Below are 12,500 nucleotides of genomic sequence, written 5' to 3'. Positions count from 1 at the left end.
AGATCAGTGTTTATGAAGCGCCGTCACACGAAGACCATTCATCCTGCAGATCCACAGCTGACCTGAGATCAGCTGACCTGAGATCAGTGTTTATGAAGTGCCGTCACACGAAAGCCATTCATCCTGCAGATCCACAGCTGACCTGAGATCAGCTGACCTGAGATCAGCGTTTATGAAGCGCCGTCACACGAAGGACATTCATCCTGCAGATCCACAGCTGACCTGAGATCAGCGCTTATGAAGCGCCGTCACACGAAGACCATTCATCCTGCAGATCCACAGCTGACCTGAGATCAGCGTTTATGAAGCGCCGTCACACGAAGGCCATTCATCCTCCAGATCCACAGCTGACCTGAGATCAGCGTTTATGAAGCGCCGTCACACGAAGGCCATTCATCCTCCAGATCCACAGCTGACCTGAGATCAGTGTTTATGAAGCGCCGTCACACGAAGACCATTCATCCTGCAGATCCACAGCTGACCTGAGATCAGTGTTTATGAAGTGCCGTCACACGAAAGCCATTCATCCTGCAGATCCACAGCTGACCTGAGATCAGCTGACCTGAGATCAGCGTTTATGAAGCGCCGTCACACGAAGGACATTCATCCTGCAGATCCACAGCTGACCTGAGATCAGCGCTTATGAAGCGCCGTCACACGAAGGCCATTCATCCTCCAGATCCACAGCTGACCTGAGGTCAGCGTTTTTGAAGCGCCGTCACACGAAGACCATTCATCCTGCAGATCCACAGCTGACCTGAGATCAGCGTTTATGAAGCGCCGTCACACGAAGGCCATTCATCCTGCAGATCCACAGCTGACCTGAGATCAGCGTTTATGAAGCGCCGTCACACGAAGGCCATTCATCCTGGAGATCCACAGCTGACCTGAGATCAGTGTTTATGAAGCGCCGTCACACGAAGGCCATTCATCCTCCAGATCCACAGCTGACCTGAGATCAGCTGACCTGAGATCAGTGTTTATGAAGCGCCATCACACGAAAGCCATTCATCCTGCAGATCCACAGCTGACCTGAGATCAGCTGACCTGAGATCAGCGTTTATGAAGCACCATCTCACGAAGGCCATTTATCCTCCAGATCCACAGCTGACCTGAGATCAGCGTTTATGAAGCGCCGTCACACGAAGACCATTCATCCTGCAGATCCACAACTGACCTGAGATCAGCACTTATGAAGCGCCATCACACGAAGGCCATTCATCCTCCAGATCCACAGCTGACCTGAGATCAGCGTTTATGAAGCGCCGTCACACGAAGACCATTCATCCTGCAGATCCACAACTGACCTGAGATCAGCACTTATGAAGCGCCATCACACGAAGGCCATTCATCCTCCAGATCCACAACTGACCTGAGATCAGCGTTTATGAAGCGCCGTCACACGAAGACCATTCATCCTGCAGATCCACAGCTGACCTGAGATCAGCGTTTATGAAGCGCCGTCACACGAAGGCCATTCATCCTCCAGATCCACAGCTGACCTGAGATCAGCGTTTATGAAGCGCCGTCACACGAAGACCATTCATCCTGCAGATCCACAGCTGACCTGAGATCAGCGTTTATGAAGCGCCGTCACACGAAGGCCATTCATCCTCCAGATCCACAGCTGACCTGAGATCAGCGTTTATGAAGCGCCGTCACACGAAGGCCATTCATCCTCCAGATCCACAGCTGACTTGAGATCGGTGTTTATGAACAGCTCAGTGTCAGTGCTGAAGGTCCCGCTCGTGCCCTTGTCCCCTGTGTAGTGCCCTAGAGTGTGTTATCAGCGCTGTGTGATGAGAGATACACTGGGGAGAGTCTTATCAGCGCAGTGTGTGTGTGCCTTCATGACCTTCGTGCCGTTCCTCTGACAGGAAGTGATGCGTGCGCTGGAGCTCAGGGTTTATAGTGTCTGTTTGCACTTGAAGAGGAAGCTGAGTGAATTACTGACTGCGAAACTTTGATATTTTCTATTTTACTTATTTTTTTGTGTCGTTTTTAAAGATGTGCGCAGCTAGAGAGGACAATGATTCAAACTCAGGCTGTCCTTACATTAAAAGCCCATCGATCTAAGTCAAGTCTCTATTTCTATAGCGCTTTCTACAATAGAAATGGTTTCAAAGCAGCTTCACAGTAATAAACAGGAAAATAACAGAATCAATTGATTCAAACTTCATCAAATATGAGACAAAGGTTAGGGTTAGGGTTACTTGTTAGGGTTACCCTAACCCTAACAAGTTGAAATGATGTAGTTCTTGTCTCAGTGTCCTTTTCGTAATGTTACTGGGATACAGACTGTTAGGGCCGGGCAATATAGCCAAACAAACTTCACAATAACATTTTTCATATCAGTTGATCTCGATAATTATCATGATAAATGTCAAATCTTTATTTCTTTCAAGTTTAAAGGCAGATTTTTGCTCCTACGTGAACGTTAATTGTGGTTTTAAACTATTGTATATGGGCAGAACATGACCAACGCTTTTTGAATTCTTGACACTTTTCTAGTCATTTTTCTTGAACAAAATAAATATCTTGATAGAAGATCTTAGTTTCTGCATGTTCTAAAGGGGTGATATTGTGTGTAATGATGAAACGGGTGTGTGTTGCCTGACTTTGATGAATCGTATCTTCAGCACAGTTTACAGTGAAGGCTGACGTATTATTAATATGACATGTTTTGTCTCAGAAATGCTCATTTGACAGTAGCTTGAGTTAAGATGCAGATGTAAATTTGTTCATTAATAAAAACAGTAACATCTGTAATAATTGTAACAACCTCATTTTATATGGTAAAATTTAAATATTCTGACTGAGTTTGAGTTTTATTAAAATGAACCAGTTGTCTTCCATAGTAGCATACATTTAGATTATGATAACCACAGATAAAGCCACGCATATTGCATCTCTATAACATGTCTACATTAACAACATAATAATATCCCACATTTCTGCCACAATACCATGGTTAGTGTTAGGCTAGTACAGTGAATCCAGGGTAAATGATGATTTCTGACTGTATCGTTGCACACTGTCTGTCAGTGCCGTTTCATCTGGCTTTAAACTATAGTTTAGATCATTGGTGTTCTTGGCTGAATTCAAGCGTTTCTCACTGGATCTCAGCGCTGTTCAGTGGTCATGTGACCGAGACGATCAACGAGTAAACGCATCCGCTGCCGTCTGAACGTCGATCCGAGCGGATAAATGGTCCGTGTGACGCGCGGCTCAAATGAGTAGCGCTGTTTTGTTACATAAACATTATATCGAACATTTACCGAAATCTTGTTATCGTTTTATCTATCTATCTATAAATTACAGAAACGTCTGTCTGTCTGTGTGTGTGTATGTCTGTTAACCACATATCTCTCGAACCGTTAGTCCGATGGATTTCAAACTTGACAGGTGTCTCGCTACGGTCACGAGTAAGTGCAGCGCCAAGTTTGACGTTGTTTGGATGAGAAATGCTAAAGATATTGTTAAATATATAAGTAAACATAAGTAAAAATAAACATTCTGACATCTGCCAGCTACACTGTTTACTTCTGAATATTATAGTTTGGTTCCTTCTGAATATTATAGTTTGGTTCCAGAATGTGATAAATCCATTTTGATTAATTTGAGTAAAAATGTGTTTTCTTTACCAAGAAAGTGGCAAGATGAAAACTTTCACATAGTATCTTTAGGTTATAATATCATAAAAAATTCAAATCGAGATTTGGATTTTCAAAGATCTATTATAAAAACGGATTATTTTCCCCAAAAAATGCAATAAATTCATGACACTTTTTTTTCAAAATGCTATCATATTGAAACTGTTGAAATCAGCCATCACTAAGAAATATCTCCTAAACTTTTTTGACGGCGATCAGCTCACAAAAACTGATTTTGCACGGGCACTTTGCACTGCTCCCTGAATCGACGCGCTTATTCATTTGTGGATGTTAACAGAATCTGTAAGTCAGCTATGCTGTTTACTTCTGAATATTATATTTCATTCTGGTGCGCTTAAAGTTATCGCTACTGTGTAACGATAGCCTATGCTATTCACCAACTAAACATATCCTATTCAATGTGTTCACAGTCTCTTTCACGGGCATCATTTGTAGTAGCCTATTCACAAGCTACCTCAAGCATAGCGTTTTCTCTGAGTTCACTGTGTGCTTTCTACCATGCACAAATATGTGTGTAATTGTAACAATGAGGTTGTGGTATTCATAAACACTCAGTCAGCTACACTGTTTACTTCTGAATATTATAGTTTATTCACAGCCATCATTTGTAGTAACCTAGCCTGCTCCCTGAATTCAATGCGTTCACAGTCTCTTTCACGGGCACCAAACCAACAATTACTAAAAACACACACAAAAACTGATTTTGCACGGGCATTTTGCACTATCTATGAAAATTCACAATAATTATCGTTGTTGTTTTATCGCCCAGCCTTAATACAGACCTTGTGACAACTAACCTCATCCCTCTATATGTCTCAGTATTAGCTTGGCCATGTGAATAACCTGTGGATGATGAGTGACGTGTAGATGGAGGACTCATTCCCAGTCATTCCCAGAGCAGGATGAATCGGAGAGAGTTTATTCAGAGGAAGAGAACAGGAACAAACGCTCTGAAGGCTATAGTTCTCCACCTGTAAGTGACTGAGCAGCCGGTGATGAAGTCTCTCTCGCTCACTAGAGTCTCTCACAGTCGAGCGTTTCACAATAACACATGCTTTTAGCCTGAAAAACGGAGGGATCGCATGAGAATGTGTGTGAATGACCTCTAACCTCTGACGGATTGTGAAGATCAGTGATGGGAAACCAACCCTGTATTGACAGTGTAACACCTTTTGTTTATTCGATGATGATGTCTTTGAATCATCCTTATTTGAGTGTTTTTCTTTATCTGTGATTTAATTATGACTTGATTAATTAATTAGCAAATGTCATTCAGTTGATGAGTGTTTACTCCTCCTGTGATGGGTAGAGGTGTGTTCGTGTGAATCACATTCTCTCGCTCCTCATCTCAACACGTCTTCATCTCTCTCTCATCCGATCAGTGAATCTCAGCCGGTCCAGACTCTAGTACGGTCCAGAAATGAGGCTCTTGGTGTGCAAGAGGCGAAACTTTAGTGAAGTTGATAATACAGAGTCATTTACTGCTGACGGTTTGCTTTGAATCGCCCTTCTTTCCTTTTCACAGACTCAGATGGAAACTAGAGAGAAGTGTGTGCTTTAAAATCAGAATGGGAGAATTGATGATCGGCGTGAGTCGGGTTCTCTTTGCATCTTATTCTTGTCCAGAACAATTTCTGGAAGACGCCATTTCTGTCTGTGTTTAAGTGGACAACAGTTCACTTTGTTTTCTCATGATGTATTGAAGCATTTTACCTGAAATCCTTGATTAGACTTTAAAAATCAGAATCTGATGAAGCTCATTAACTGTCTAATCCAGTGACTAGTCCGAACAGACTGGAAATGACATGTTACCACCAGTCAGACGGAGTTCTGATCCAGCGTTCACATCTCTGGGGAGTGTGTCAGTGTAAATGAATGTCAGTTTTAACTCTGTGAACCGCGTCAGATGGCCTGTTCTAGATGCTTTTAATGATCTGCTGTTTAAATGAAGCTAATGAAGCGACATTACAGCTGTTTCTCATGTGGCTTTAGTGACGGACCCAGCGGAGAATCACTGACGAACACCACGGTTATGATACATAACACCTGTTTATATGATGCTATATGATAGATGCACAAATTCAGATCTCTCTCTTTATTTACTCTCATCTCAATTTTATATCATTTTTTTGGCTTGACAAATATTTTTACATTCTTATTACCAAAGCATCTGTGTTCGAAACAACATAACAGTTTGAACCCATAAAATCACAGCTCTCTCTGTTTTCCTTGTGTGGTTTTTCAGTGCAAGGGTCAGAGGTCAGCACAACACTGTGGCCTTGTGTTATAATCAGTGCCGAGTGTTTCCTGTGGGAGAGGAAGTGCAGATGAACCCGACAGTCCAGAGTTCAGAAACCTCCACTGGTCACAGAACCACTCCAGAGCCAGAGCAACCAACCAGAAGATTCGATTCAATTCAATTCAATTCAATTCAATTCAATTCAATTCAATTCAATTCAATTCAAATGTATTTGTATAGCGCTTTTCACAATACATATAGCTTTACAGAAAGTGCATTTCAGAAATGTACATAGAAAAATACAGTTAGTTAATCATGTATTACTTTAAGATTAAGATTACCTGATAGATCATGTTTAAGTTTCACATATGCACACAAACTTCCGCAAACATTAACACTCATCCTATCCAACGATCACTGCCTGTCTGACACACTCTCGGCAGTGTGACCCACGGGGCGCGTGGTTGAGTTGAGTAAGTGCTTTGCCATTTCTGAAGTGGACATTATATATTCATATGCATGAAGAGACTCATTATCATCATCTGACAATCAGTGACCCTTTAATAAATGTCTCGGCGTTCAACATGGCTGGATTTATTCAGTGCGGTCGCTCAATATTAACATAGCCTTTCGCAGCATTTATAATGAATGTGTAGCCTATGTTAGGCATGAAAACATTTGAGCTGAAATGCGTGTAAAACTATGCAGGTCCGTCCCAATTACCTTTCCATGCAGTTTTGCAAGCATAAATAGTGTAATTAGTGGAAATTCCAAAAAGAAAAAGTACACTTTAAATAACTGGATGATTGGAAGTGTGGAATGTTGGACACTTCATGCACTCAATGATCCTTTAAGAGGAGGGAGGGGCTTTTAGACTCTGATGTTGGATGAAAAAATAACCTTATTAAACTCATACACTACACCGTTGAGTACACAGTGTGTAATATGGTCCAAATACTCTTCCTGTCAATCAGTTTGTGCACATCAGGCTTTGGGCTGAGGGGGTGTGGTTAAATGAATGGGAGTGATCTAATTCAGTGGCAGAACTTAAACGTACATTTTTATGATTATCTGTGTTGCAGTTGCTGTTATCCAGAGTGATTTACAAATGAGGAGAATCACGAGCAGTTAAAGGAATAGTTCCCCCAAATCAGGGCTGATAGGCGACGAGTGTTTAATTGTGAGTGCTTCATGCGGGCAGTTAAATTCTCTCTTCAGAAATAATGGGCAGGTCTTCGTGAAGGCCGGCGGGTCAAGTGCAGCAATCAGGCTTTCCAGACAGCGACTCCATTTTGTTTCAGATGAGATTAGAGCAGCGCTGTAATATAAACATCAGCGTTCAGCACAGATCTTCATTAAGATACATCAGCGTAACGAGAGATGATAGAGTGTCTGGAACCGAGAATGAATTCGTCTCACCCAACATGTCTGGCTGAGCAATTGTGCTGTTTTCTTGAAACATGACTGCCTTTTTCACAGTTTTCAGTCAGAGCGTTGTGTTCGCTGGTCTCTAAAGGCTGGTTAAAACTGCTCCAACTAATGGCAACATTTGTGTGATTAAACATGTAGCATTTCTACACTCAACAGAAATAGCTGATCATCAGATCTGAAACACCACAGGCGGTGTGAAGGGTCTCTCGGATATCAGTGTCTGCTCAGATGAAGGATTGTCAGTGAATATCCATCCCAGCAGGGTGATCTCAAACCCATGACCCTGTCTGGTTGTGTTTAGTAAGGCTGTGTTTGCTGCTGAGCTAATCAAATGTTCCCTTTTGTCTTGTAGGCCTGGAGAACGCTGGAATCTGGAGGGCAGTAGATCGTTCCTGCCGTGGGAATAAGGCCGTTTGGAAGAGCATGAATCACAGATAAAGACTCGACCATGACCATCACCCATGGTCCACTGGACACCAGATCTCTGCTTTGAAATCTCTTCTTGGATTGAACGAGTTTCAGTGGAAACCTAAATTGGGAGCCATTTATCGCTCATCCACCTCCAGCCTGATGCACCCACCAATGGAGAGACTACGTATAGAGTCTGGATAAAGAGGAGCAGGGCAAGAAAGAGAGTGAACAACTGGCCTGTGGGATCCTGCAGCGTTGGGAATTGAGCCGTCTGTTCCCCATCGTTCCCCATCTCTCAGAGTCACGAGGAGCTCTGCTGTCTCAGTGGAGGAGGTTTCTGAGCTCGTATCATCGGCGCGGGTGAAATGAAGTCTCGGTGTTGGTCCACTCTCCGGCCCCTGTGGCCGTTGCTGTTAGCTGGACTCTTTCTGTCGGCAGAGGCCCTGGAGTTCGGCGGCGCTCCCGGCCAGTGGGCGCGTTACTCCCGTTGGGAAGCAGGATCGATCGGGGAGCTCAGCTTCAGCCTGAAGACCAACGTGAGCAAGGCTCTGGTTCTGTACCTGGACGATGGTGGGAACTGTGACTTCTTGGAGCTGCTCATCGGCGAAGGACACCTTCAGCTTCGATTCGCCATCCACTGCGCCGAGCCGGCCGGCCTTCAGATGGAGACCCGCGTCAACGACGACCGCTGGCACATGGTCCTGCTCACCCGAAACTACCGCGAGACCATGCTGATGGTGGACGGGGAAACCAAAGTGGCCGAAGTCCGTTCCAAACGCAAAGAAATGGCCGTCGTCAGCGACCTCTTCGTAGGGGGGATTCCCCCAGACGTACGCCTGTCCGCGCTCACGTCCAGCACGGTGAAATACGAGCCTCCCTTCATGGGTCTGATCTCCAACCTGAAGGTGGGCGAGATGCCTCCCTCTCTTCTCAACAGCAACGGCATTCATAACGATCTGGAGTATCTGTGCACCAAGCAGAACCCCTGCCTCAATGGAGGATACTGCACCGTCCAGTTCGGGGAGGTCCACTGCGACTGCTCTCACACACGCTTCCGGGGAAAATACTGCAAAGAAGGTAAGCCTCAGTTCATAGACTCGCATTAAGCCTGTGTGTTTTGACGTGCTTCATTCTTCAGTTCATGGCATTGATCTGACACGTTCAGACTGTTGTAAAAGTCGTGCTGACAGAACCCTCGACAAACGCTTTGAGAGAGCGACTGAAGAGTTTCTCTTTCTCGCAGTTGCTGTTCTGAATGGACGCTTCTGGTCATTTTGTGTTCGGCCCTTTAGAGGGTTCAGGTTGTTCTAAGTTAGATGAATCACTGCTTCTTATATTGTGTTCTCTTCTAAAGCAAGTTTCCTTCAATTCTCTCCCAATCGCTCGCTGTCTTCAGTTCCAGAAAGCAATCCCAATTTCTTGGGCGAGATCCATTTTGTACTCGTCTACACTCATCTGTTACTCTCTCCTCCAGACCCATTGCTTTTACTCTCCTCTCGTGTCTTCTGTTTCTCTCTATCTTTCTCTTTATCTTATCTGTTCTTCACCTATTATCTCAGCCAGTTCTTTTATTCATTTTCACTCTCTTTCTGTCTTTCATTGGTTGGCTTTCTGAATCATGGCACCTTTACTGTTTTAGGGGATGGATTTTCTCCATTTAAGACCAAAAGCATCATCAATACTGTATGTATAGAAGGTATTCTGTCAGTGTTTTAGTTTATATATACATATACATATATATATATATATATATATATATATATATATATAAGATGTTGCAAGATGTTTATCATTTAAGAAAAGAAGTGCTGCCATAAAAATGAAGTTTTATTTGTGTTTAGTCCTGCCCTGATGAAGCTCTTTCACAGATATTCCCTCTATTCCACAGACACAATAATAACTGATCTGACACACAAGATTCTTTCAAAGTTTTCATCCTTTTGCTTCTTCTGGTGGTGTGCATATTCCTGTTTCTATGTTTTATGATAGGTTTTCTATCTGTTAAGTCTCTGTTTGTCCTGAGCAGTTACTACACAAAGTTCTTCGTATAAATCATAATTCCCAGGGTTTCCAGAATCTCCTGCATATTGAACCCTTTCCAGCAGTGACTGCATGCAGTTGTCCAGTTAGACATGTCAATTTTGTAATAAAGACATTTTAATTAAGGAGTGCCTTGGTTATCAGAGAATCATTTCTCTACACTACCTCTTAGTGACTGCATGCACTCATACACAACTATTACAAAAGCTGCACACACTCACCGGTGCTCTAGGAGAAAAATGATTTTGTCTTGTGGGAAATATGCTTGTAAATAGCTCATGTAGTTTCTGAAGGGCCGTACTTAAAAATAATCGTATGACTTAGGAGACAAAAAGGTTATGCAATCGTATGCACTCAACTATGTATATTAATAAGTAATATTTTCTGTATTTGTACAGACCCTTTGCAGGGGACACCCGTGTTGCGGCTTCTGTTGAGTCTCCCAAAGTCTTTAATGGATTGCATATGAGACAGAAGTGAGATTATGCGTTTGTTGTTCAGTGTTCTCTCTCTCCTGTGTTGGGATGTGAGTCGGAGGTCGTAGAGAGTTTGATGCCGTTTGGCTCTCGGCGAAACCGAGAGCAGAATACCAATGCAGCACCGCAGGAAGCATTTGTCCTTTTGGATATTGAGAAGCGTTTTCCTTCCCTCCGTGTCGATGTGTTTGAGAGAATTTAAAGCGGCTTTGGCCAGAAACCGGAGTTATTCGGTCGAATAACACAGCGGGAATAATCTCATTAAACGGGCTCGCAGTCGTTGTGTGAATTCTGTGTGAGTTTTAGCATGAGAGGTTTATTTCTCTGGGAAATCTTCTCTATAGTTTTAGTGTTTCCCCTCAGCCTTAGATGAGCTACTCTCTATAGGTGTGTGTTTGACAAGCTAGAGGTCCAGTTTTCTACATTCTTTCTGATGAGAACAAATAGTAGTATTGAGAATAATTGAGTGTATTTTCACATTTAATAGAATAGTTGTTCTAAATAATGTCATTACGTCACGTCTTGTGATGCGTGTTGTGTTTGATGGTGACCCAGTGTGTGTGTGTGTGTGTGTGTGTGTTAGTGACCTCTCATCTCCAATCCCAGCGGTTCACCGTCTCTCAGGGTAACTCAAGGATATTCAGTGTCATGGACTAATAATGAGCAGCTGTTATTGCATTTATTCATTTTGGCTAATTTTCTACATATACTAATGTTTTTTTAATATTTGTTGTAATATATTTATAAATCAACATAAAGTTTGATTAGTAAATGCTGTAAAATGGTTGTTCAGTGCTGGTTCATGATACCTAATTTACTAATGTTAACGAATTGAACCTTAGTGTAAAACACTTGTTTTGATCTTGATATTGTTCAGCGTTGTGTTAATTAATGTCGCGGATCTTCAGCTGTCAGTCAGATTGCACAGCTAAACCCTCTCAGAAAAGTTGCGTCTTTTAAAATAGCCAATATTTAACCCACATTCTGTTCTACTCTGTTGGTTTCTGTTCAAGTCTGTTGCATTCTGTTCTATTCAGTTCTATTCTTTTGATTTATGTTTTATTCTGTTGCATTATGTTCTATTCTTTCTCATTCTGTTCTATTCTGTTGCATTATGTTCTATTATTTCTCATTCTGTTCTATTCTGTTCTATTGTTGCATTGTTCTATTCTTTCTCATTCTGTTCTATTCTGTTGCATTATGTTCTATTCTTTCTCATTTTGTTCTATTCTGTTGCATTATGTTCTATTCTTTCTCATTCTGTTCTATTCTGTTGCATTATGCTCTATTCTTTCTCATTCTGTTATATTCTGTTCTATTCTTTCTCATTCTGTTCTATTCTGTTCTATTCTGTTGCATTATGTTCTATTCTTTCTCATTCTGTTCTATTCTGTTGCATTATGTTCTATTCTTTCTCATTCTGTTCTATTCTGTTGTATTATGTTCTATTATTTCTCATTCTGTTATATTCTGTTCGATTCTTTCTCATTCTGTTCTATTCTGTTGCATTATGTTCTATTATTTCTCATTATGTTATATTCTGTTCTATTCTTTCTCATTCTGTTCTATTCTGTTCTATTCTGTTGCATTATGTTCTATTCTTTCTCATTCTGTTCTATTATGTTGCATTATGTTCTATTCTTTCTCATTCTGTTCTATTCTGTTGCATTATGTTCTATTCTTTCTCATTTTGTTCTATTCTGTTGCATTATGTTCTATTCTTTCTCATTCTGTTCTATTCTGTTGCATTATGCTCTATTCTTTCTCATTCTGTTATATTCTGTTCTATTCTTTCTCATTCTGTTCTATTCTGTTCTATTCTGTTGCATTATGTTCTATTCTTTCTCATTCTGTTCTATTCTGTTGCATTATGTTCTATTCTTTCTCATTCTGTTCTATTCTGTTGCATTATGTTCTATTATTTCTCATTCTGTTATATTCTGTTCTATTCTTTCTCATTCTGTTATATTCTGTTGCATTATGTTCTATTCTTTCTCATTCTGTTCTATTCTGTTGCATTATGTTCTATTCTTTCTCATTCTGTTCTATTCTTTCTCATTCTGTTCTATTCTGTTCTATTCTGTTCTATTCTGTTGCATTATGTTCTATTATTTCTCATTCTGTTCTATTCTGTTCTATTCTTTCTCATTCTGTTCTATTCTGTTCTATTCTTTCTCATTCTGTTATATTCTGTTGCATTATGTTCTATTATTTCTCATTCTGTTCTAT

The 12,500-nt window shown here is 41.4% G+C and overlaps 1 protein-coding gene across 1 annotated transcript in view; it reads left to right on the top strand.

The window, feature by feature from the left end:
- Positions 1-12,500, top strand: part of nrxn2b (neurexin 2b) — a 558,448-nt gene that overhangs the window by 45,261 nt on the left and 500,687 nt on the right. Inside the window, exon 2 of the mRNA XM_082161672.1 lies at positions 7,697-8,832. Coding sequence (XP_082017798.1) covers positions 8,121-8,832 — 712 coding nt within the window. The 5' untranslated portion in view covers positions 7,697-8,120. The remainder of the gene's footprint in view (positions 1-7,696; positions 8,833-12,500) is intronic.

Source organism: Leuciscus leuciscus, assembly GCF_965113295.1.
Source record: "Leuciscus leuciscus genome assembly, chromosome: 2".
Classification (NCBI taxonomy): Eukaryota; Metazoa; Chordata; class Actinopteri; order Cypriniformes; family Leuciscidae; genus Leuciscus; species Leuciscus leuciscus.
Note: the sequence above shows the minus strand (reverse complement) of the source record. Positions and strands in the feature narration are given on the sequence as shown.